Below are 27,392 nucleotides of genomic sequence, written 5' to 3' on the forward strand. Positions count from 1 at the left end.
TCTAACCTTCCTGCACTTGTCCAAAACATATCCAACCTCACAGTTCTCTCCCGCCCCTTAACCAATCTCCCATGTCGCCCACCATCAATCACAATCTCTCCCATCCCTCCCACCATCTTACACAACCTCACCCTTTAGTTCCACCATCATTATCAACATATCCTTCCAAACCAACATCGTCACCAACCTCACGCATCTTGGATACAATTCTACTCTACCTCCTCTATCCTGACCTTTGTGTTACCTCGCCTTAGGCATCTATACTCTCAAGTCACACATCACCCATCTCTAGCATCATCTTATCCTCCCACACAGTCAGCTTTTTTCCAACCTCATCACTTGTACCCTGGTCTTACCCACCCTTACCCAGCCATACCAGCTTTTCTTAAAACCTTATTTTCTTCTTACACAACCTCACAAATATCCACACCTGCTTTGTCCAACCTGAACCATCCCTTCCAACTGCTTATCTGTTAAAGTTAAAGCCATTTGCTTTGCTATATAATACCATTAGCAAAGCAAATAGCTTTAACTTAATCAAAGGCGAGACCTATTGCATTTTCAGTCCTTGTGTTAAGTGTTTGTGCGCTGCAAATGTTTCTCTTGCATCTACGATTAACCCCATGTATTTATACTCCAGTACGGATTCTAGCGCAGCGGCATTCAAATTAATCATGGGCGCCGAAAATCTCCCTGTGCTGGTTGGCATTGTTTTTTTAGGTCTCGCCTGTCGATGCGCATGCGCATCGAGCTTGCGAGACTATGGGGGCTTAAACACTCTTTAACCAACTTGCAAGGAATCGTGGCGATTCCTTGCAGTGCCCGTGAAATTTAAGCTCAATGCGCATGCGCATTGAGCTTAAAAGCGCGTGCACATGCCCCTCTGCCCTCTCCCCACTCTCTCTCCCCTCACGACGCTCCTCCCGCTCCGCCCCCTCCCCACTCTCTCTCCCAGCACACCTCCCCCTCCAGCATACAACAGGGAATTCAGGCTCCGCCAGCTCGTCGATTTATTTTAGTACCAACCAATTGACAAGTCGCCAAACATATGCTTTACTTGAAGTTTGACTTATTTTACTTAGCTTGGGGCTGACGATTATTTGACAGTGAGCGCGACACGCATGAAAAGGGTCTCCTTGAAGGAAATTCAGTTTCTTCAACAGGCACTCTGCTCCCCGCTCCGCCCCCTCCCCTGCCTGCCGTGTCGCATTTCTTCAGGGCACCTCCCCTCATCACTTCCCCAGCAGCATCTGTTCCCCAGCCTGCCTAGAGTAGCTCTTCCTGCTCCGCCCTCTCCCCACTCTCTCTCCCCTCACGACGCTCCGCCCCCTCCCCACTCTCTCTCCCAGCACACCTCCCCCTCCAGCATACAACACGGAATTCAGGCTCCGCCAGCTCGTCGATTAATTTTAGTACCAACCAATTGACATGTTCCTGTAACTTATTTAAAACTACCATATTTTATAAAACACAATTACGCCCAAATTATTTCCTCATCACTTTCGCGGTGGCAAGTCTGCAATTCATGAAAGGAGGAATGGGAAGTCACCAAACATATGCTTTACTTGAAGTTTGACTTATTTTACTTAGCTTGGGGCTGTCGATTATTTGACAGTGAGCGCGACACGCATGAAAGGGTCTCCTTGAAGGAAATTCAGTTTCTTCAACAGGCACTCTGCTCAGCACCCCACCCTTCCCCCACACGTGACTGCTGCCTTCTTTTAAGCTACAAATGAAGCGTACTTACTAACACTCAAACCTTCCTGCCTGAACAATTACCTTAACCAGCATATTACACCAGGCTCCAGCACGTGTAACGTGTGGAGTTCAATCTCTTACCTAAATGTCATTTCAAAGTCACATCGATGCGGGTGTGTACAGTATTTCTATATTATCATATTTGCTTTCTTGCTTTTTTTGCAAAGAGCTTGCTTATAATGTATAATGGCGCTGACGCATGGCTGATATAGTTCACGTGATAAATAATGATAAACTTGTAACTTTCATTGTTTTACGCTCAATTTCCGCAGGAGCATGATAAAAATTAAAACGTAGGAATTTATTTTAGGCTAACTGATCTATTTCACCCTCCCACCTCCAATTGATGGGCCAACAAATGACTATTAAAACACGGACTGAATTATCTCATTTTGTATAATTATAGTCACAATCCAAATGCTGGATTTAATGCGAGCAGCTTAACAAATCTACAAGAACTGCATTTTCGAATTGGAGTAGTGGGTCTCAATTGCGCATATGCACTAAAGGCACAGTGCTCACAAACTCTCAAAGGTTATCACGAACAGTAATAATCCTAATAAATATGAGGTCACAAGGGGAAATAGGAAATGGGGTCCTTTTCGTTCAGTCATTTCTTTCTGGCTGGCTGACCTGCACTACAACAGTACCCAGTTCTTTTTAAGTCCTGCTAATAATCGTTTCCACGTGCTAACTTTAACTGATGTGCAACTTCACATGAGTAAATGGAACACAGCTGTGCAATTGCTCATTAAACATCCACCACCACCACATCCACCATCAACTCCAAATCCACCTCCACATGCACCACCACAACCACTGCCACATCCACTGCCACATCCACTGCCACATCCACTGCCACATCCACTGCCACATCCACTGCCACATCCACAGCCACATCCACAGCCACATCCACAGCCACATCCACAGCCACATCCACAGCCACATCCACAGCCACATCCACAGCCACATCCACAGCCACATCCACAGCCACATCCACAGCCACATCCACCACCACCACCACCACCACCACCGCATCCACCGCCACCACATCCACCGCATCCACCACCACCACATCCACATCCTCCACCACATCCACCACCACCACACCCACCACCACCGCATCCACCACCACCGCATCCACCACCACCGCATCCACCACCACCGCATCCACCACCACCGCATCCACCAACACCGCATCCACCAACACCGCATCCACCAACACCGCATCCACCAACACCGCATCCACCGCCACCGCATCCACCGCCACCACATACACCACCACATACACCACCACATACACCACCACATACACCACCACATACACCACCACATACACCACCACATACACCACCACATACACCACCACATACACCACCACATACACCACCACACCACCACCACTTTCACCACCACATCCACCACACATCCACCAACACTTCCAACACCACCGCATCCACCACCACCACATCCACCACCGCATCCACCACCACTGCATCCACCAACACCACATCCATGACCACCACCGCATCCACCACCACATCCACCAGCACATCCACCACCACCATATCCCCCAGATCCACCACATCTATATATATATGTGTGTGTGTGTGTGTGTGTGTGTGTGTGTGTGTGGCTCTGTGTGTGTGTAGGTGCAAATGCAATGTGCTTGGATTTTCGTCACAATAAAATACACTGAACATAATCTTCACAAAACTTATTTACAAACGTTTAAGGTATTGCCATTCTAAATTAAAATAACTTTTAATTAAGTATTAAACATTTACAAAAATAAAAGCCATTGTTATTTGTAATATCAATACATCTAAGTCACGTAAATACAACCACCACATACACCACCACATACACCACCACATACACCACCACATACACCACATCCACCACATCCACCACCACACCCACCACCACATCCACCACACCCACCACCACCACATCCACCACACATCCACCAACACATCCACCAACACTTCCAACACCACTGCATCCACCACCGCATCCACCACCACCGCATCCACCACCGCATCCACCACCACCACATCCACCACCGCATCCACCACCACTGCATCCACCAACACCACATCCATGACCACCACCGCATCCACCACCACATCCACCAACACATCCACCACCACCATATCCCCCAGATCCACCACATCTATATGTGTGTGTGTGTGTGTGTGTGTGTGGCTCTGTGTGTGTGTAGGTGCAAATGCAATGTGCTTGGATTTTCGTCACAATAAAATACACTGAACATAATCTTCACAAAACTTATTTACAAACGTTTAAGGTATTGCCATTATAAATTAAAATAACTTTTAATTAAGTATTAAACATTTACAAAAATAAAAGCCATTGTTATTTGTAATATCAATACATCTAAGTCACGTAAATACAACCACCACATACACCACCACATACACCACCACATACACCACATCCACCACCACTTTCACACCACCACCACATCCACCACACATCCACCAACACATCCACCAACACTTCCAACACCACCGCATCCACCACCGCATCCACCACCACCGCATCCACCACCGCATCCACCACCACCACATCCACCACCGCATCCACCACCACTGCATCCACCAACACCACATCCATGACCACCACCGCATCCACCACCACATCCACCAACACATCCACCACCACCATATCCCCCAGATCCACCACATCTATATGTGTGTGTGTGTGTGTGTGTGTGTGTGTGTGTGTGTGTGGCTCTGTGTGTGTGTAGGTGCAAATGCAATGTGCTTGGATTTTCGTCACAATAAAATACACTGAACATAATCTTCACAAAACTTATTTACAAACGTTTAAGGTATTGCCATTCTAAATTAAAATAACTTTTAATTAAGTATTAAACATTTACAAAAATAAAAGCCATTGTTATTTGTAATATCAATACATCTAAGTCACGTAAATACAACCACCACATACACCACCACATACACCACCACATACACCACCACATACACCACCACATACACCACCACATACACCACCACATACACCACATCCACCACCACATCCACCACCACATCCACCACCACTTTCACCACACCCACCACCACCACATCCACCACACATCCACCACACATCCACCAACACTTCCACCACCACCGCATCCACCACCACCACATCCACCACCGCATCCACCACCACTGCATCCACCAACACCACATCCATGACCACCACCGCATCCACCACCACATCCACCAACACATCCACCACCACCATATCCCCCAGATCCACCACATCTATATGTGTGTGTGTGTGTGTGTGTGTGTGTGTGTGTGTGTGTGTGTGGCTCTGTGTGTGTGTGTAGGTGCAAATGCAATGTGCTTGGATTTTCGTCACAATAAAATACACTGAACATAATCTTCACAAAACTTATTTACAAACGTTTAAGGTATTGCCATTCTAAATTAAAATAACTTTTATTTAAGTATTAATCATTTACAAAAATAAAAGCCATTGTTATTTGTAATATCAATACATCTAAGTCACGTAAATACAACACACTTTGCATTACAAATGCTATAGGTGTCACATTTGCGAAAGTTAAAACTATTGACATTGTAACTGACAAAGCTATTAATTTTGCTATTTTCAAAACCAACACATAAATAAAAAAGTGTCATTTACAATAACAATCGCTCAAACTTTCCTAATGCGAGACCTATTGCATTTCCAATGCTTGTTTTTTTTTAAGGTCGACTTCTAACCAATGTGCTTCCAAGTACATCACTGTGGAGTTCCTTAGACTCTTAAGGCCAGCCTTTATATGGCTTAGTAGAACATTGTACGCGTACATCCTGTTCAAAGCATTAAAACCTGTCACCTTAGAGGCGTGCGAGTTTACTTTGTGCTGTTGTTAGTTCTGCTTGATTTAAATTAAAGAGGTACGGAGCAAGGACACAGCCTTGTTTCAAACCATTGCTGGTGTGTATTTTCCTCAAGAGAGCTGTTCCGGACCCTAGCATAATTCTTATCCATGTGTTGGTATATGAGAGTTGTGTAGCGTTTAGAAGCACATATGCTATTCCCCAATTCTGAAGTTTGCACCAGAGTATGTTGCGCTGAACAACATTGAAAGCGGACCGAAAATCCACAAAGTGTAGATGTAAGTTCTGGCTTGTTGATTATTAGAGAAATTATTAAAATGTTGGTGAAGATCCTGTGTGTTTGATTAAGCCAGTTGAATTTGGCTAAAGAAATGAGTTTTTTTTCGGCCAATTCAGTAAGCTCAGTCAGCTGCACTGTTGCAAAATATTTTGCCTCATCGTCCAACAAGGCAATCAACCTGTAATTCCGTTGCCAAGACTTATTTCTTGCTTTATAGTTTAGGGTTATTATCGAGCCCCGCGAGTAGTCAGGCAATAACCTGATGGAAGAGAGCATGATTGTAGAGCTTTTCAGCTGTTTTTCCCAGTACTGCGTGTGTTCTTTGTAAATTGCTTTTGATAGGCGTTGAGGCCAGGGACCCGTCTCGGCGCCCGGAAGTAATTGCTTTTGTTACAGCTTCAGGAACGATTAATTCCTGAACGCGGTCAGGTTGTAATGTTGGGAGGATAATAAAAGTGGATCTGTAGACCCACTGTCTGGTTTTAGCAACAGCACCTTGATATCCCTTAACATTTCATGTAAGTTGACCGCCCACACGTCTTCTGATATGTTGGATGAGTATGATGATGGTGGTGGTCTTAATCCCACAGTTATTCACGAGTATCCAGAGCTCTTGTGCATTTTTCCTTCTTGTTGCTTCTTACAGTTTCTGCCAGTGCCGGTTTGTCTCCTCCTCAACATACTCCCATGTTACTTTTGTTTGTATGAGCTTCTCGGCTTAGTTAGGGAGGTTATCTGAGCTGATGTAGTTGGCTTGTTACGGAGTATCCTCAAAGCATGGTTTAGCTTCTTTTTTTTGTAGCCGCCATCTCTAATGATGTTTTCTTGGGGTGGATGCTTAGTTGAAGATTTGTTACTTTACGGCTGTATGCTTTTTTTAGGCAAAAGTGTTGTGGGGAACTGTGCCCATTGCACTATTGAGTATATAGAGACTTTAATTATGTGTTCCCATAAGGACCTAGCATGGACTTCAATTTGAGCAATTTAGCCTGCGATTCATTTCAGCCTCCTTTAATTTATGTTAGTGGTCGTGCTAGATTCTTGCTGTGCTTGGGCATTATGCTGGAAGGATACTTTTAGGTGGATCCCTTGCAGTTGATCACTTTCGAGGCAGGATCCTATCTCAACAAGCATTTACAATGCAACGGTCTCGCCTTTGCAAAAGTTAGAGCTGTTGGCATTGTAAATGACAAATTTTTCTCTGTGTTGTTTTTGAAAACATAAAAAAATGGCATTGCCTTTTACAATGACATTAGCTTAATCTCTTGCAAATGTGAGTAGTGAATAGTTGTAGTAGAGTTAGTAGTAGATAGAGCGAGTAGGAGTTATTAGTAGATAGAGCGAGTAGTATAGTGATTTGAGAGTAATAGAGAGTGAGTAGTATAGAATTAGTAGAGTTGTAGAGTGTGAGTTGTAGAGTGTGAGTTGTAGAGTGTGAGTTGTAGAGTGTGAGTTGTAGAGTGTGAGTTGTAGAGTGTGAGTTGTAGAGTGTGAGTTGTAGAGTGTGAGTTGTAGAGTGTGAGTTGTAGAGTGTGAGTTGTAGAGTGTGAGTTGTAGAGTGTGAGTTGTAGAGTGTGAGTTGTAGAGTGTGAGTTGTAGAGTGTGAGTTGTAGAGTGTGAGTTGTAGAGTGTGAGTTGTAGAGTGTGAGTTGTAGAGTGTGAGTTGTAGAGTGTGAGTTGTAGAGTGTGAGTTGTAGAGTGTGAGTTGTAGAGTGTGAGTTGTAGAGTGTGAGTTGTAGAGTGTGAGTTGTAGAGTGTGAGTTGTAGAGTGTGAGTTGTAGAGTGTGAGTTGTAGAGTGTGAGTTGGAGAGTGTGAGTTGGAGAGTGTGAGTTGGAGAGTGTGAGTTGGAGAGTGTGAGTTGGAGAGTGTGAGTTGGAGAGTGTGAGTTGGAGAGTGTGAGTTGGAGAGTGTGAGTTGGAGAGTGTGAGTTGGAGAGTAGTAGAAAGTGAGTAGTAGAGTAAGTAGTAGAGACTGAGTAGTAGAGTAAGTAGTAGAGACTGAGTAGTAGAGTGAGTAATAGTGAGTAGTAAAGTGATTTGTAGAGAGCGCGAAGTAGTGAAGTAGAGTGTGTTGTAGGATATAAGAAGCTAGTACTAGAGAGTAATAGTTATTAATAGTCAGTAGTAGTGAGTAGTAGAGTACTATAGTGAGTAGTGAGTATAGTGATTAGTAGAGTGTGAGTAGATAGTAGTAGAGTGAGTAGTAGAGTGAGTAGGGAGTATTAGAGAGTTGTAGTGTAAGTAGTTGAGTACTAGAAGGAGTAGTAGAGAGAGTAGGAGAGAGTAGTAGAGAGTTTTAGAGAGCGAGTAGTAAAGAGCGAGTAGTGGCGTGAGTAATAGTGAGTAGTAGAGAGTGTGTAGTAGAGAGCGTAGTAGAGAATGCGTAGTAGAGTTAGTACTAGAGAGTAGTCGAGATTGAGTAGTAGAGTGAGTAGGGAGTATTAGAGAGTTGTAGAGTAGTGGGAGTAGTAAAGAGTGAGTAGTAAAGAGTGAGTAGTAAAGAGTGAGTAGTAAAGAGTGAGTAGTAAAGAGTGAGTAGTAAAGAGTGAGTAGTAAAGAGTGAGTAGTAAAGAGTGAGTAGTAAAGAGTGAGTAGTAGTGGGTGAGTAGTAGTGGGTGAGTAGTAGTGGGTGAGTAGTAGTGGGTGAGTAGTAGTGGGCGAGTAGTAGTGGGCGAGTAGTAGTGGGCGAGTAGTAGTGGGCGAGTAGTAGTGGGCGAGTAGTAGTGGGCGAGTAGTAGTGGGCGAGTAGTAGTGGGCGAGTAGTAGTGAGCGAGTAGTAGTGAGCGAGTAGTAGTGAGCGAGTAGTAGTGAGCGAGTAGTAGAGTTGAATAGTAGAGAGTGAGTATTAGAGGGTAGTAGAGAGTAGTAGATAGAGAGTAGTGGAGAGAGGAGTGGAGTGGAGTAGTGGAGGGTAGGGTGAGGGTGGAGTTGGAGAGTGGAGTCTGAGAGGACTAGTGCTATGGGTGTGAGAATATCAGTGCTTTGGAGGAATAAAATACAGATTATCTTTAAGGATAGATTAAGGATGCTGAAAAGGAATGAGCAAATGTTTCACAGCAATAAGGTTAACCTAGTTCTACACAAACCAACAAAAAGCATTCTGTAAAAAATGGGAATGATGTGTCATGAAACAACTGAAAACTGTCTTGCTTGTAATCAAGTTCAAACAAACCCACTGCCACGATTTGTATACAAGCTCAAATATCGTTTAGAACACAGTGACATAAACAACTTCAGCGCAATGTTTCCTTTTTTTAATGCTTTTGAACAGTGTTTGTTTTGGGAATCGGATGCACACACTTCCCGCAGTGAACCTGAACAGAAAAAAATCCAGTAACAAAGAGAAGACTATTTCAAGAGCTCTCACGGCCACGTGGTTGATTCATTCCTGAAAGGTGAGTAGTTCTCGACAGCCTGTCAGTCGGAGATCTGATGAACAGACCGCCGAGGCATTGGGAACCTTTCATCTGAAATGCTCAGCACACAGAGGAGACACTTCGTAAAAGGGTCAGGTTGAGGCAATTAAGCAAATCTGCCAGGATTGTTAGTATGATGGACGCACAAAGAACACAGCTCTTCCTGGAGAGGACACATGTTAAATTAAGTTCAGGAAAAACTTCGGAAATATAAACACACACTAGGGTGATGAACCTGCATTAATTACATGCGTACATCTAGCCCGCAAGGCGTCCTGCAGAGGGCCATAAGCACGAGCATCTATGAGGCCCTTGGCTAGAAAGGCGGATGCACAAACCAGGCCTGCAGAAAAATGTATCTTGTAATCACGTGATGATGGCACCACTTGAAGCGCAACGCGTCGAGGTCCAACAATTCACACTCACCAACTGCATTTTACACAACACCCCTCTCTCTGGAAACAGGACTCAAAACTGGATCTACATAATTTCATTATTGTACTTCGGCACCAGACCACTTAAGTGGCGTAGGAAATTAAAACTAATGTACTGGAAATGGAGCCCCGCTCTTGATGCCAACAAGTACTGAAACAGTCTTCCTCAAAGTGGACATGTTCACTGCAGAGGACGTTCACCAGCACGCGCTTGCCTCAAAATAAAGGCAGTCATGCAATTGCAGCACACCCTCCAAGGCACTCTCGGGCAGCAGCGCACTGCCTCCCGCATGCCGACTTTTTGCAGGGCTGTGATAAAATGATGAAGCATCGCCGCGCCAAATGGTGCAGAGAAAGCGGGGTCCAGCTGCTGCCCCATTCAGGCCGCAGCCTGCAGCGGGCTGCACCGTGTGGCTACGGGGGGTTACAACTGCCATAACAACCCTTTGGCCTGCTATGAAACCCCTCCCTGAAACCGAAAGTCAATCAATCATAGCATTGAAGCTGTCGGGAGTACAACGTGGAAGAAGTAAACAGACAAGCATTAAGCACAGGCACACGGACAGCGGGAGGGGGGGCGGGAACGGGCAAACGGACAGCGGGAGGGGGGTGGGAACGGGCAAACGGACAGCGGGAGGGGGGCGGGAACGGGCAAACGGACAGCGGGAGGGGGGGCGGGAACGGGCAAACGGACAGCGGGAGGGGGGCGGGAAAAGCACGGACAGGACAGCGGGAGGGGGGGGGCGGGAACGATCAAAGCACTCACCTGGACCTGGACTTCCGTCGGCGGTCGGCCGCAGAATGACCAAACGAAACATGGACTACAAAAAAAATAAACCCCGCCCACCACCGCACTGACGTCCTAAAAGGGGCTGGATGAGAAAAAATCTCAGGAACGCCCACGAGTCGCCTCGAACCATGACAGACAGATCTCACTTCCAATGGCTAGCCTCTATTTATGGAGCTAGCCAATGGAAGTGAGAGGCGTGACAAAGGCACCATACTCTTCACAAACGTTTTCCCCTGCGCGAAATGCTGCTTGCGCAGCTTTCGACAGACGAAACCTAAAAATTTAGACCAGTGGACGAAACACCAGGGTGTAATCTAGAGTCGAATGAGTCTTTGCCGAATGGTTGGAGCATTGTGCTGGTAAATCACTATTTTTTTGCCCATTTAGATAACTCCAGCCTAAATGATCTAAGTCTTCCATGAAGACCAAGTCCTCTTATCATTCCAAGGCAGCTGGGTTTTTAAAGGTGGAGTTTGCCAAACTTGTTTTTTTATTTCCAGGGCTTGGACAGTTGCCACTTCTGCAGCAGGTTCATATTAAATTCCTGTGTCAATAATATGCGCGATGTAGCCTTTTTTTATGTTTGGGTGATGACTGCCTTCAAAGATTCAATAGTTGAGTTTTTTTATCGACGATGGATGGATCTAGGCGTTTATTAATCACAACATGTTTGCATTGTCGTGGAAGCATTCCAACCGTTTCACGTCTTGTAAGTTTGGATGTTCTGCTATTTTGCCATTTATATCTGTCGCTACATAGGTAGCTAGGCCGCCAGCTTGGCGACCCAATATGTGCATTTTTACTGCCAGCGTGTTATATTAAAAGTATGCCGGAATATCTTGCAAAGCGATTGCCGAGGTGTCCTACAGTGCTTCTTGGTGTAAAGTATTTATGTAAAATAGGAAATACCGATATCAATTTTGCTTTGTAATCCCTCTACATTCCATGAGCAGATTTAAATTTTTTCCCATGTCTTGGGTCTGAGCTTTACATCTTCCGGGCAGTGAGTAGAACCACAGTTTGTGATAGCTTCAACGCCCACAGGAGCAGACATGTCTTTACACCTGCAATGCCACATTAACAGTTAGTAAAATAGGAAATTACATCTGGAAAATTTTCACAAGGAAAGAATCCTTATTTTCTAGGACACACATGGGGAGTAATGCAGTACTTAAGGTACTATCCTACATTGACAACTAAGAGCACTGTTCTAATGTACTATCATTATAATACCAAACCATCCAAACTGCAATGTCACATGCTTCACCAAATGGCAATACACCCCCCAAGCAAAGAAAAATGGTGTAAACACCAGTTCAGAATCTCTGTGCATACTTGGTTGCACAATCATTTAAAAACTTAAATACACCCAGTCTTCTCGGGCTTTTATATGCCTCTACCTACCACAAGTGAAGGCATGAATGGGAGGTATGGTTATGTAGGTACAGATGGACTTGTAACTTTGAAACTTGTGAATATCCTATATTTGTTTAGGCTTCCTCTGTATGGCACTGTAAAGGTTAAGAGGAGAGCATGATTAGTAATGTCCTCACAAGGTTTTTGCATGTATTTTATGCTGTTAAGTGTTTGAGGAGTCAAGCTATCCTGGCTGAATACGGTTGATAGCCAGAAACCGGTCCTAGGATGCTTGATTCCGGTCCAGGGAAGACGTGGCTTGGCAGTTCGGGCTGGACTGTTCCCATGAGGCACAGGGCCAAGACTGATTTGCAAATGGCCATGTCTGAACTGGGGTGGCTTGGTGAGCGAAATAACAATGGATTACACCCAGATCTGTGACTGGGGGTGAATGTTTTGCCATTGTGCAACATTCCGTCCATCATCTTGTGTGTTTTGCTGTTCACCCTATGTGGGAAGGGTATGCCCAGACGTGGGCCCCGTGCTCACTACTCCAGTGGAGTCAAGCTATCCTGGCTGAAGATGGCTGATAGCCAGAAACCGGTCCTAGGATGCTTGATTCCGGTCCAGGGAAGACATGGCTTGGCAGTTCAGGCTGAACTGTTCCCATGAGGCACAGGGCCAAGACTAATATTGTTGTAAAGGCATGTGTGGTAAAATTATGTTTGTTAAAAAAAAAAAGTGTAATTAAGTATGTGTGTGGTACAGGTTTTCGGGTTGTAATGCAGGAGGGGTTAAGGCATGCATAGCAGTTGAATGTGTTGTATCGTCATACAACCATTTGTTAGCTGATGTCTTGTAGGGTCATAAGGGTCACTTACCCATCAGTAAAGAATCTTGCTACTCTATAGGCCTTAGTCATGCACAATGCAGTAGGAAGGCACAGTGCAGGGGAAAGAAAGGTGATCTCTGAGAGAGACAGAGGGTGAATTAGAAGAAGGATTGTATAGCAAGGGGCAGTTGATAGCTGATACAATGTTGCAGGTACTCTGTTGCAGCGGAGGTCCCTTCTCTACCCCTATGTTAGCGGATCCGCACCAGTTTCACATTCAGCAGAATGAGCAGGGTCTAAACTTCGGCACTGCTGACAAATGATGTACAGCATTAAAGTTCTTTAGTCAAGTGGAGATATGGATCTATTAAACGTGAAGCAGTTAAGAGGACTGTAAGAACTGGGGTCACCAGTTCCCCGGGGGTAGCCTGGCACGAGCAGGTAGCTACCCGAAAGCTCAGGTGTTAAGTGACTACACAGCAAACGCATCCACTGAGACAATAAATGCACACGCAATGACTGAAACCACACCAGTATGCTGAATTCAAATCCATAAGTTATTTATATAAGATTAGCATCAGGGTGATTAAAAATTCACAGGAGTAGAACTTATTAGCTTCTCTTAAAACACATGGGCTGCATCACTCAGTAATAAATACCAAAATGAATGAATATTAAATATCCGGTAACTGTAGGCATTTCAATAAATACTGCGTTAGACAGGATTGAGAAATTTCATTAAAGAGGAACAACCAATTGCTTGAGCAAATTGAGACATTTCCTTTAGCGTTATTGACCCCTTCATCAGGCAGGAATAAACCATTTCCTAAGATGACTCCATGCAATTCTATGCTCTAGTGGGCAGTTAATATTTCATAAGGCAAGAACATCTATTACCTGTGGGCATAAGCAACACCTCCTAATGAAAGCACAGGTATGAAACTTCATTTACAGAGAACTCTGAAAGCACTTCATTAGGCAGGAATAGTTATCACCATGGGGCCTCAACAGTGTTCTGGCACCAATTCAGAGGTCTCCTGCGCACAACTAGGGCCAACGGGACCCAACAACAATGTTCCCCAGGGGAGGGGCGAACTCGGGCCTGTGGTCTTCCGCCCTCCTCCCCGGGGGTTACCTGGTTTCTTCGGCCACTCGGGCCCTTGCGTCGGACCCAGCTGGCGCTAGGGAAGAGTGGGCCCTCCTGGTAGGCCTTGCGCGGCCTCCCAATCAGTTTCTGGCCATACTAGGCCTATGCCGGCAGGTGGGGGCTCTTGGGCTCCTCAGGAGCATTTGCGGTGCGGTCCGGGGAGGTGAAGCTGCCTGGGCCCGTCACAGGCCTGGACTGAATGGGTGCCAGGCCCCAGAGCCAATCCGCGGGGGCGGACTTCGTGACGCGCTCCTGTCACGTGACGAGAGATCCCGGGTTCAGGCTTCGCGGCCTAGTGCGGCCTGACAGGAATTGGCGCGAAGGGCAATGGGACCTCCAGGCAGGGCGCAGCCCAGCAGGTGATCGCGGCGGCCTCCCCAAGGCTCCGGGGGCCGCCGCAGACACTCGGGCCGGGCGCGGCCCACAACCACATGGCGGCGGGGCAAATCACAGCGCTCCGATGGCGGCGCTTCACAGCCAGGCCTCCCTGGGGTGAGTGGAGCTTAATTCAGCGCTTCGTGGGGCACAGCGCGCAACAGCAGTTCTTGCCCGCCTACAGCGCTTCTCAGGTTACAGCGCACAGGGGCAGTTCTGGGCAGCTTACAGCGCTTCTCGGGTCACAGCGCTCAGGCGGGAATGCAGCGCTTGGTAGAGATAGCGCTGGGGCAGGGGAAATTACAGCGCTTCAGGCAGCAACAGTCTCTCAGCTTCAGCGCTTCTCAGGGCACAGCAGGGGAGCGCCGAGGAGTGGCACAGTTCTGTAGTGTAGTTCCTATATTCCCAATAGGCTCTGCGCATTGGAATCGCATAAACAGCACTGTAGACGTAGGACTGAGGTCATCTAGGTCTCTACTGACTATGTTAGACTTAATTAGTTTTGCCAGCTAGCTCAGAGGTCACTAGAAACTTTCTCGAATGAATAGGGAAGGGTTAACTTCCCTGATTCAGACAAGAAGGGATTAGCTTCTGACATCCATATAACATGACAACTTTGCTTCCCCAGAATAAGAAGTATATCTCTAGAGTCGTGTGAAAACATTAGACAGCTATTTCACTTAGTCAATCGTGCATGCTTAATTTCACCAGAGTGCAGAGAAATAGAGAGATGGGCGTTTTCAATAAAAGTTGTTATTTTATTGAGCAGTCTTCTTTCTCATGCCAGAGAAATGAATTGCCACAATTGCAATACTTATCATGAAGTAAAGTGCGTACAGTAAAAGGAGTATTATAAAATAATACTGTAAAAGCATTGATATGGTTTCTTAGCCATATGATACTTTAAAATGGATAAAATATATACATACATAAAAACATTGACTAGCGAACTCAACTGGTGCTTCTAAGATACGCCTACCCCGGTGTACCTGACCTAAGCCTAATACGTGGGAAGGAGTAAGTAAGTTGCTGTTTTAAGTTAAGTTGGTTTTTGCCAAGAATCTGAATCAAGAATTCTCTAAGGTTTTAATCAGCTCCATACCTTGGTTTTAGACTGAAGGAGGTCTTGTATCTTGTTCTCAGGACTCGATATCCCAGTGACCCGCAAGGGTGACTGGAAACACCGGAGCTGGATTTCTTGGCGTGAGAAAAGACAGCTTCTTTCCCAGTGTGTCAAAGGGGAGGGACGGCTTCCTTCGGCTCTCGCATCAGCTGGGCTTCGGGCAAGTAGATTGTTGCTCTGCTCCCAACCTCTTTGTGTTGCTTAAGGCAAGTGTTGGTATATTTATACCTATAAGATGCCATGTTTGACGTAAGGTTGGACATAAGACGTCACTAAGAACTGGCAGTTCTTTCAGGACTCTCAGGAGTTCTAGGACAAATCAAAACAAAAGCAGGGGGGTTCCCGGGCTGCTGGAGGTTTGGTTTGTTTAAAGAACGCGTTGTACTTTCTAGGAGTCTAGGGAAGTAGCCTTGCCGTATTTGGACTGCATCGGCTATGACTAAATATGGATATGATTCTTATGCCTTTATAAGGACATGATTTATTATAACCATATAAGGGCATGAATCGGGAATATTTCATTAGGGTCCTAGATACATTCTCAACAGTTCAGTTTCAGCAGAGGGGATGAGGCAGGACAGCGCTGGGGCCACAGGGCAGACAGAGGGGCTGAATTGGCACAGCACAGTACCTGGCTGATCCCCAGAAGTCCTGATTAGCGCAGGGGAGTTCCTTCTTGGCGCTTGTTGGTTCTGGCGCCCTTGGGTTGAAGTTACTTGAAGAGAGAGGGGGGGTTTGAGTTGAAGGCTGGTCAAGTTTGCTCAGCAGGTCACTTCAGGTGGTCTCTGGGTTCCCCTCCCGCTGGGCCAGATCAGTGGGCTAGTTCAGTGTTCCTCACACAGCTTGGTGGGCAGCGCCTAAACCCTGTCACCCCCAGTGGTATAGGTTCCTGACTTGGCCCTACCGCCTAAATCTCCTGCGTACGTTCCCCCAGGTAAGTGAATCCCCAACTGACTCTGACTGGAAAGTTTCCCTCCCTTTCCTTATATTGTGACAGTTAGCAGTGGCAATTGGTGTCACCTCCCCTGTTCTGGAAGGTTCCAGGAGCTTCCCTCATTCTAGCTATGGGCAGGCTGGGATGCTGGTATTGCAACATTGTTTAAGGGTTCCAGCCAGCTCCTGGCTACTAGAGTGCGCCATAAAAAGACCATGGTGCAGTAGCAGGGGTCAGTGGCAGCCATCTTAGGGGAAGAGAGCACCTGCACCTTAACATTGGGAACCAATGGGAAGGTGCCCAGACACCTAAGGCCAACAAAAAGTAGGTGGAAAAAATTAGACAAGGGCGAAAAAAAGTAGGGAAAGACCACCGTAGGGCTGACAGGTCTAACAAGGACCCAAACAATAACTGGTCTTATAGGTTATGTTTATTGAAGGAGCATGGCAAAAATACATTGCAACTTGACTAGTACCATATGTTTTAACTCTATTTTCATGCCAAATATTTATTGAATTTCTGCATCTCATCCAATCCCACTCTCCCCCACTCTTTTTAGGTCGAGCTGATGTTGCATTCATGCGAAGCATGAATGCATCAGCTCGACAACTTATGCTGCCCGTATTTAGGAGAGTGGACAGCAGTCAGACGCGCACTTTCCCATTGTCAGATTTCACCTCGGGAGCGCGCGTCTGAGCTGCGCTTGCGCAGAGCACAGCCCTCGCTCACACACAGACACAGGCAGCCCCCACCCCTCTGCATGCACGCACGCACACACACAGGCGCGCGCATGCACACGCAGGCACACTATCCCCTGCCTCGCATTCTCTCAATCACACACAGTCACGCATGCGCACACACATGCACACACGCACACACGCGCGCACACACTCCCGCCCCCTCCCCCACAGGCATACACACAGGCACGCACGGACTTCACATTAGCCCTTGGGCCCCACTCACCGACTGCGCTCTTCCGGCGGGGCTCCTCTTGCGCTCCGCTCCTCACGGCGCGGCGCGTCTCGTCTCCTCTTCTTAATCGGGGCTCCCTCAGGTCAGAGGAGCCCCGCAACAGGCGCCACACTCCTCCTTCTCCCTGGCCCCCTCCTGGGGACCCGGGCTACCCAGGACCGGCAGGGCGCTCCATGCGCCGGCGTCTCACGGACCTCAGGAGGCGGGACTTCCGGTCGGCCGCGAGCGGATTGGCCGGCCAGACAAGAGCTTCCGGGTCGCCGCTGGTCTAGCCTGACTCCCTTGGCAACAGCTTTACTAATGCCATAAGTCACGCTGTAGCTATAATACATGTGCGACTTGTGTTAAATGGGGCGAGTTTAGCGTTTCAAATGAGAATACCACATGTGAAGGCATCACGGGAATCTATTTTTCCACAAATGGTTCTTTTTGCGGGGGCTGGTCTGGGGGACTTTGATGCGAGGGCTCCTTTGATTAGTGTTTTTATATTTACAATAACGCGGTTATGTAAAAAAAAAAACAGGCATATTTGTAGGATATAAAACAACCTTTCAAGAGACACCATAACACCCCGCACGGCCCTTGGCTGCCCCAGGGTGGGGAGCGGGCGTACAGCGTCCGGAGAAATGTGTGGCCGGAAGTTAGAAGCAGCGCCTCACTCCACTTCCTGCAACAGGTTCCTTTTTACGGTGACTGTGGCCCTTTCTACTGTCTGCCCCGGCGTCCCTACACCTGCTACACGGATACCTATGTCCCTGTGCTCTGGTATTGTCCTGGCAGCGGCTGACGTGCCTCAGTCCCAGCACAGAACACAACTGGTTGTGGTTCGCCCAGAGAGCAGCCCGCCACCTCCCCCACTCAAGTTGTGCGCTCTGATACTGTCTCATGTGCCCGGTCCCAGAGGTAACCCCATCCTGCCGGCTGGGACAGGTGGCCTTCAGGTCTGATGCAGATCCCTGCGGTCGGTGCATGAACACTCCGAGCTGCTCGACCGGCTGGCTTACCACTCCCTGTTGTGACGCCTCCTGGGCGGCTGCACCTTCTGGCTGCGCCTGGCTCGCACTGACTGCTGTGTACCTGCTCAGGGCGTGGCAGCGGCGCAGGTGAGTGTGTGCGATCCCAGTGCCGTCATTCCAGCTCTGGAGCCGGCTGCGGCTCGGCGCTGAGGACGCGGGCTGCCAGGACCCTAGCGCCTCCTTCCTGCTGCGGACCAGGCGCTGCCAGAGTACACAGGTGGGTCCCGCGTCCTCTTTCTATAAGACTTCCACAGAGGGGGTGGCGGCGGGCCTACGGTGTGAACGGAGAACCCACGGAACCCTGGGAGTGAGTGATCGAGCCAGACCCGACTCTACAGAAAGACGCCCTTAGATTGTCGTTTTGTACCTATTAGTTTCCAACGTAACCATAAAACACACAAAGAACTTGCACTGATCCGTGTGGGCAGCGGTTGGGCTGAATCCAGGTGCCTCATCTTGACCAATCTGTGCCGTTTTGCTAGGAGAACAGTGATGAGTTCTTGTATTCGTTTTGAACGTTGAATTTATTTGTTGGAGCGTGTACTTATTTTTTATTAGTTTAAGGGCATTGGCTCAAGAAAATGTACCCTCCCGGCTATATAGTTCTGCTTGTATACAAGCAGCCCTGTGTTCGAGGTATTTGTGTAGCGCCTGAGACGGGGTTTCCACTTTCTGAGCGCTTGGCGATCAGGGCCTGGACGCTGGTGATAGATGAGTGATGCAGCTGGGTGGCAAAACTGTGTAATGTGTAGCTTTTGTACATGTATAGTGCAGGTGCACGGGAGGCATCAGAAACTGGATGCCAATGGGCGCACTCACCCTCACACACCCTCACACACCCTCACCCTCACACACCCTCACACCCCCTCACCCCCTCACCCTCACAAACCCTCACTCACCTTCTCACCCTCACTCACCCTCACACACCCTCACCCCCTCACCCTCACCCCCTCACCCTCACACACATCCGCACACACCCTCTCACCCTCACACACATCCTCACACACCCTCACACACCCTCACCCTCACTCACCCTCACACACCCGCATCCTCACTCACCCTCACCCCCGTCACCCCTGTCACCCCCCTCACCCTCCCTCACCCTCCCTCACCCTCACAACCCCACACCCTCACCACCCCATACCCTCACAACCCCACACCCTCCCCACCCCATACCCTCACAACCCCACACCCTCCCCCTCACACCCTTGCACCCCTCACCCACACTCTCACACTCACACCCCCCTCACCCTCACACCCCCCTCACACCCCCTCACCCTCACACATCCTCACCCTCACACATCCTCACCCTCACACATCCTCACCCTCACACATCCTCACCCTCACTCACCCTCACACACCCTCACACACCCTCACCCCCTCACCCCCTCTCACCCCCTCACACCCTCACCCCCTCTCACCCTCACCCCCTCTCACACACCCTCACCCTCACACACCCTCACCCTCACACACCCTCACCCTCACACACCCTCACCCTCACACACCCTCACCCACCCTCACCCTCACACACCCTCACCCTCACACACCCTCACCCTCACACACCCTCACCCTCACACACCCTCACCCTCACACCCCCTCACACCCCCTCACTCACCCTCACACCCCCTCACCCTCACACCCCCTCACCCTCACACCCCCTCACCCTCGCACCCCCTCACCCTCGCACCCCCTCACCCTCACACCCCCTCACCCTCACACCCCCTCACCCTCACACCCCCTCACTCACCCTCACCCCCTCACCCCCTCTCACCCTCACACAACCTCACCCTCACACAACCTCACCCTCACACACCCTCACCCTCACACACCCTCACCCACCCTCACCCACCCTCACACACCCTCACCCACCCTCACACACCCTCACACACCCTCACACACCCTCACACCCTCACACACCCTCACACACCCTCACATCCCCTCACACACCCTCACATCCCCTCACACACCCTCACATCCCCTCACACACCCTCACACCCCCTCACCCTCACACCCCCTCTCACCCCCTCACCCTCACACCCCCTCTCACCCTCACACACCCTCACACCCCCTCTCACCCTCACACCCCCTCTCACCCTCACACCCCCTCTCACCCTCACACCCCCTCTCACCCTCACACCCCCTCACTCAACCTCACACCCCCTCACCCTCTCACCCCCTCACCCTCTCACCCCCTCACACACACCCTCACCCCCTCTCACCTTCACACCCCCTCACTCCCCCTCACCCTCACACCCCCTCACCCTCACAAAATCACTATGTGCTACCACAGCATCACTGAACGCCACAGCATCACTCGTTTGCCATCACAACATCACTCAGCGCCACCACATCATCAAGCTCTGCGACTATTCAACACCACCTGGTTCAAATATGCTCTCTCAATGTTTGAAGCTTTATTACAAATGTAACAAAAACATGTTAATATATCACTTCTGTTCTTGGAATTTCGTCACAATAAAATACACTGAACATAATCTTCACAAAAGTTATTTACAAAACTTTAAGCTATTGCCATTATAAATTACAATAACTTTTATTTAATTATTAACTATTAAAAAAAATTAAAAGCCATTGTTATTTGTAATATCAATACATGTAAGTCACGTAAATACAACACATATTGCATTACAAATGCTATAGGTGTCACATTTGCGAAAGTTATAACTATTGGCATTGTAAATGACAAAGCTATTAATTTAGTTATTTTCAAAAACAAAATATAAATAAAAAAATTGTCATTTACAATACCAATAGCTCAAACTTTCCTAATGCGAGACCTATTGCATTGCAAATGCTTGTTTTATGATGTCATTAATATTTTGCTTTTGTATTTCAGCAGCAAAAAAGAGCAATATACTCTCCGATGATGAAGATTCTGACAGTGATGCTGCATCTGAGAAATCTGCACCAAAGCCTAAGGATGTGATGTCTGATAGTGAAGATGAAGAGAACGGAAAGAAGGAGACTGGCAAGAGCAATGACCAAAATCTATTTGGCAGTGATAGTGAGTCTGGGAATGAAGAAGAGTAAGTAACAAATAAAAAAAAGTGCACTGAATTTCTTTCATCCATAGAAGTGCAGTTCTTAACAAATTCTTAGCGCCAAGTCTGTTTTTCTCTAACCAGGTATGTTGTAGCCTGCCACTGGCATAAAATGTGAGCTGGAAAGTTCTCTGTACTTGAGCTTGCAGAAAGATAATCGATCCAGAAAGTTGTTTTGTGTTACTAAATGATTAATGGCTTGTTGTGATGTTTACGTTTCCTGTATTCTCCTTGAAATGTGCCTGCTTTTGTTAGTACTGCATTTGTTAACCGTGTTTTTAACCCCTTGGCCGTGGCGCAAATTTCGCTTCGGCGCTGGAGGGGTGGAGGGTGAGCTCGGCGCTTCCATGCTCGTGACAGAACCACGCCGCCATGAGCCACGGGCAGCGTGTGCTCATGACGGTGTGGTTCCGTCACGGCCCCGCCCACTTACTAATTTGCCCGCACAGGCGGGGAATCAGTGCCGCGTGGGCGGAGCGGCCTGCTCATGACGAACCACGCCATCATGAGCACACAGCGCCTGTGGCTCATAACGGCGTAGGTCCGTCATGAGCAGGCAAGGGGTTAACATGCCTTTTTAAAATTTCCTGCTTTTGTTTTTAAACTTTATTTTGTTTGCTAGCTAGTTGATAACAGTTATGGCTGACCCATTTCTCTTTTAAATTCCACTGCCAAGTCTACGGCTCTGGAACGGGGTGAATTCCTTCACAAACACCACTTAGGACAGAGTAGCTTGTGTGCAAAAGCTGCCATCAAATACATTTTCCAGTGTTGGAGTTTCACAAGTGAATAGTGACCAGAATAAATGTCATGAAATATTTTTTTTGTTGTTGTAATTTTTTGGGGGACCAGCAGAAGTTTTACTTTTTATTTTCCTAACGCAGAAGTTCTAAACCAGTGAAGTGATAGTTTGTTTACCATTTATCTGTGTGGTCTCTAAACCCAAATTCAATTAGATCACTAGGCTGTGTTTCTCATTGTCTGTTAGACCTACAAAGATTTTGTATTTGCATCTGCCTTCATTTTGGTATATCATATTGCACTTGCCAATATGCCTTTCCGCTAAGTTGCGAGTCTTTTTTATCACAAACCTGTATCCTTAAAACTATTTCAACTCCACTCTACACCACTCCACAACACTCTGTGCCACTAGACTCTACAACACTACTCAACTCTCACACTGTACTCCACTCTACGCCCTCAACTCTCTGCCCTTCCACTCTGCGACACTCCACTCCCTCAACGACACTGTACACAACTCCATGACACTCCACTTCACTCCTCTCTACACCACTCAACTCTAATGTACACAACTCCATAACATTCTCATCTACAGCACTCCGCTCCACTCCACAACACTCTCCTTTACCCCACTTACTGTTAGCCATGCTGAGCAGCAGCTACTCTGATGTACGGCTTTGCTAAAACATATTGTCAAAGACATTAACTTTTGCAAAGGCAAGACCTATTGGCCTTGCCCATGCTTGTTAATTAAGAGAGGTAACCGCTCCTTTTAAGACACTCACTGTTACTAGTAGTTTTAACTGTTATCAATTTGCAAGAAATAATTGTCACGTTCATCATTTGACCTTTCAGATTCTGTTTAGAGCTTTAAGGTGGTTCGTCAAACACTTCAAAATTGTAGGGTTCCTATATGAAAGTTTATAGCTGTGTACCTCTTCTGATGGTTTCCCACTTTGATCAGTAATCAATATTTTGGTTAGTGAACAGATGTCTGTTTCTAGAAAAGGGTTTGATCTTCTTGTGGGGGGGGGGGTAATGCCTTGTACCATGCATGATGATTCCTTGTTTATGTGCATTATGTATTCCACAGAAAATGCTTATTTCTCTTACACTGGCTATATCAAATTCTTAAGAAAATGCTGGGCCACTTTAATTTACCTGTAGCACTGTGCATTCTAGACACTATAAGAGAAAAAAGCAAACACACTGAACAGTCTTAAGTTCAGAGTTACTCTGGGAATTCTGGAAATAGTGACATATGCTCGAGCTATTTATTTTGCCTTGCCTCCTTCTCCTTCCAGATCACACTTGCATATTACACAAAGAAGGCACTGTTACTCGTAGATGCAGTACAACTGGTGCCACAGCCATAATAGGAAAAAAAGATGTGGTGTAGAACCGTAAAGTGTCTCATGGGGTGAGACTGAATTCATATGATAAGAAGCATTGAAAATGCAATAGGTGTAGCATTTGTTGGAGTTTGAGCTATTTGCATTATAAATGCCAATGTTTTTACCTATGCGATTGATATGCCCTCCCATGTGGCCTCATATGGTACTTCAGCCTGCAACATGACTAGGCAAAGGAATTGAATTTTTGCCCTCAGCAGTACCTCTGTGCGTCGGTAGGTGGTGTCAGTCGGCTCCTCATTTGTGTTTGGCGTTATTATCGCCAGAATGATGTTGCAGTATCTACTTGGACACCGCCCCTGTGCGGTGACGTCAGTTCTTTATTTTTCTGAGCTAGCCAGCGCAGATCCAGAGAGAGCGGTACCTCGAGTCACTTTTTGACTCTCCTTTTGCAACTTTTAGTCAACATCTTTTAGAGTCCTCACGACTCCTAGGGCACAAATGTCATTGCGGCGGACCGGCTTAAAGCCTTGTGGCTCCTGCCACAAACTAATGTTGGTGACGGACCCCCATCTCGTGTGCCTGTAGTGTCTGGAGTGCGACCACGACCCGAAGTCATGCTCCCCGCCGTTTGAGGTCCCGGTTGAGGTAAGTCGCAGGACTGGTCACGTAGCCATCACCACCACTCCTCGTCGAAGTCTTTGGGTACGTCGAAGCAAAAAAAGAAGGGGAAAAATCATCCGTCGCTCTTCGCGTTCCCCCCCCCCCCCCATCCGTTGGCCAACGCAACGTGGGTTGCAGAATGTAGTTGTCCGGCTTCGCCCACGGTGTCTGTTTGGTCGACTCCATGCCTTCCTCTTTTTCCGGGAGCTGGAGCAACTCTTGCTCAAATTCGCAGCTTTTACAAAGCCCTCTTCTCGATCTTTGGGCAGCCCGACTCTACCTGCAAGCCTTCTGGCCCCACAGACTTGGCGTGGGGCTCTAGGCCTCCGATGCCGGCAACTTCGGTGCCGCAGGGCCCCCAGGGATCCATGCCTGGATCCAGATCTGCGTTGGTCGACCTTGTGACACCTCCTTTAGCGCCAAATCCATTGGCGGCAACTCCGCCCCCTCCAATACCGCTTGTGTCCCCAACCAACGTCTACCCCAGCCTCCCCCTCGATGTCGGCCGACATGTGGACTGGCACCAACCAGTACTTTTGTACTCCTGGTGTTCCCTATCGCCCGAGTGACTACCAGAGGAGGACTGGGAGGGGTCTGTGGACCCTCTGGCAGACAAGTTAGAAGAACCGAACTGAAGTTTGGTGAGGCCAGTGGTCTGGACACCTCCCCAGAACTTTGCATGCCATCTCCCCCTACCGTGGCTACGGAGGAGGGTGCATCATACGAAGTGGTGTTGCGCAGGGCGGCTGAGGCCTTTATCCTTGAGCTTCCTACGGGGCTGGTCCGGACTAACCTCCTGACCAAGGTGCTTCAACTGGCAGCAGCCTCTCGGAGCCCCTGCTGCCGTTCAATGAAGCCCTCACTGACATCCTTTTGGGCACCTGGTCCGAGCCCAAAACAGGGGCTCCTGTGGATTGGATGATTGCCAGATGACACGGCCCAGCCCCAGTCAGACAGGTGGGTTTTGCAGGTTGTCCGAAGGGGCTACTCCCTCCCCTTCGAGACTACCCCTCCATCCATGACACCTCAATTTTATTGCGTGTTGGAGGATCACTTGGCCCTTTTACAACAGGAAGTTACGTCTCTCTAGGCCAAGGGTGCCATCGAATGGGTTCCTGACCCAGAAGTAGGTTGTGGTTGTTATTACCACTACTTTCTGGTGCCCAAGAAGGTCAAGGGCCTGTGTCTTATCTTTGATCTCAGGAACGTCAGCTGCTTCCTCCGGAAGGAGAAGTTCAAAATGTTGACATTGGCTCCGGTCGTGCCTGCCCTCGACCCTGGATACTGGATGGTAGGGTTAGACTTGCAGGACGCTTATTTTTAGATCCCCGTCCTGATGGCCCACCGGCGTAACTTACTGTTCATGGTGGGCCAAGAGCACTTTCAGTTTGCTGTGCTCTCCTTTGGCTTTAGCAGCGCCCCTCGGGTGTTCATGAAGGTGATGGCGGTGGTCGCAGCTCATCTTTGCAGATCAGGGGTTCCAGTCTTCCCCTACCTCGATGACTGGCTCAAGGTGGGCTCACTCTAGGCTCGCCCCAGCCGATCTCCTGCATTTGCTGGGGTTCATCATCAATATGCCGAAGTCACACCTGATTCCCTCTCAGAAGCTCCTTTTCATCGGAGCAGTTCTGGATACAGCGCAGTTTCAGGCTTATCCTCCAGAGCAGCAAATCCAGGATATTCGGGCTATGATTCCGATCTTTCAGCCTCTATCCCGGGTTTCTGTCAGACTGGCCCTGAGGCTACTGGGCCTCATGGCCTCCTGCATCCTTCTGGTGGACTATGCCAGATGGCATATGCAGGCTCTGCAGTAGGACCTGAAGTTCTAGTGGGCACAGTATCAGGGGAATCTTTTATAATGTGTCCAGATCTCGGAGGGCACTGCACACCAATTGCTAACGAACTGGTGGCTAACGAACCACGACTGGGTCAACAGCAGATCCCTCTCCCTTCCCCAGCCGGAGATCACAGTGGTGATAGATGCCTCACTTCTGGGGTGGGGCGGCCACATGGGAGAGGTGTAAATCAGAGGCCTCTGGTCTCCGGCCGAGTCCAGGCTCCACATCAACCTTCTGGAGCTTCGAGCAATCAGTCATGCACTAAAGGCATTCCTTGCTCCCAAAGGGAGAGTAGTGCAGGTGTCCATGAACAACAACACTGCCATGTGGTACTGCAACAAACAGGGTGGGGTGGGATCGTGGACCCTATGTCAGGAGGTACTTAGTCTCTGGAAATGGATGGAACATCAGGGCATGTCCCTCGTGGTTCAACACCTGGCAGGTTATCTGAACGCCAGGGTGGGAGAACTTCGCCGCTGGTGCATGATGGATCACAAATGGCGTCTTAATTCGGAGGTGGTGCACCTGCCTCCAGATTGTATGGACCTTCTTAGAGGCTCAAAGTCCAATAAGAGCATGCTATGCTGATAAATAGAAACGAGTTGTCCATTACTGTATGGCTAAACACATAGACCCCTGTGCACTTACGGTACAACAAATAGTATGTTATTTGCCCCACCTACAAAATTCAAGACTAGCATATACTTCCATATGACTGCACCTTGATGTAATTGCAGCATTCCTGCAGAATCGTAAACACAAGTCTCTTTTACATGTACCGGTCATTAAAGCTTTTATTGAAGGGCTCAACAGAATAATCCTTCTATGAGCACCCCCAGTTCAAGCATAGCATTTAAACGTGGTGCTTGCAAGACTTATGTCCATACTTTTCAAACCTTTGCAATCCTGTCCCCTACAGTTCCTGCCATCAAACGTTACTTTCCAGGTAGCTTTCCCATAATTGAGAATGGTTAGCAAAGTACATTGCCTCACAATAGAAGACTAGTCTCAAAATTCTAGAGGTGCCCTTACAACGGTAGGGGACAGGGTTCACTATGGTATAATTACAAAAATATCCCCATATACCAATGTCTAATTCTTATTACAATCCTCACTTCTCTCACTCATCATTCCTCAATCATTCTATAGACTCCTAATACTTAACCAAAATATATGTGAAAATGTATGTTCGTATATTATAGCAGTGTATATAAAAATCACTTGCAAAAATGATTAAAAAACAGTTAACAACTATTTGCTATTTAGCATTTGAATTCTTGTGATATTTTGCATTGTCTTTATAATATGTACATTGCATAGATGTTTTTAATTGGTTTTCTAAAAGGTTTTTAATTTGTGACACAATGTATGTATACGGACATAGAAAGGCAAAGGAGGTGGTTAAAAAGTAAAGATAAACAC

The 27,392-nt window shown here is 47.7% G+C and overlaps 1 protein-coding gene across 4 annotated transcripts in view; it reads left to right on the forward strand.

The window, feature by feature from the left end:
• The window catches only part of IWS1 (interacts with SUPT6H, CTD assembly factor 1), a 273,237-nt gene that overhangs the window by 85,000 nt on the left and 160,845 nt on the right, over nt 1-27,392 (forward strand). For 2 of the 4 annotated variants that reach the window (XM_086943814.1, XM_086943815.1), the window contains exon 4: nt 21,172-21,361. In XM_086943814.1, the coding sequence (XP_086799940.1) occupies nt 21,172-21,361 (190 nt within the window). The remainder of the gene's footprint in view (nt 1-21,171; nt 21,362-27,392) is intronic. The other 2 variants (XM_086943816.1, XM_086943817.1) reach the window with 1 other exon arrangement.

Source organism: Lissotriton vulgaris, chromosome 11 (assembly GCF_964263255.1).
Source record: "Lissotriton vulgaris chromosome 11, aLisVul1.2, whole genome shotgun sequence".
Lineage (NCBI taxonomy): Eukaryota > Metazoa > Chordata > Amphibia > Caudata > Salamandridae > Lissotriton > Lissotriton vulgaris.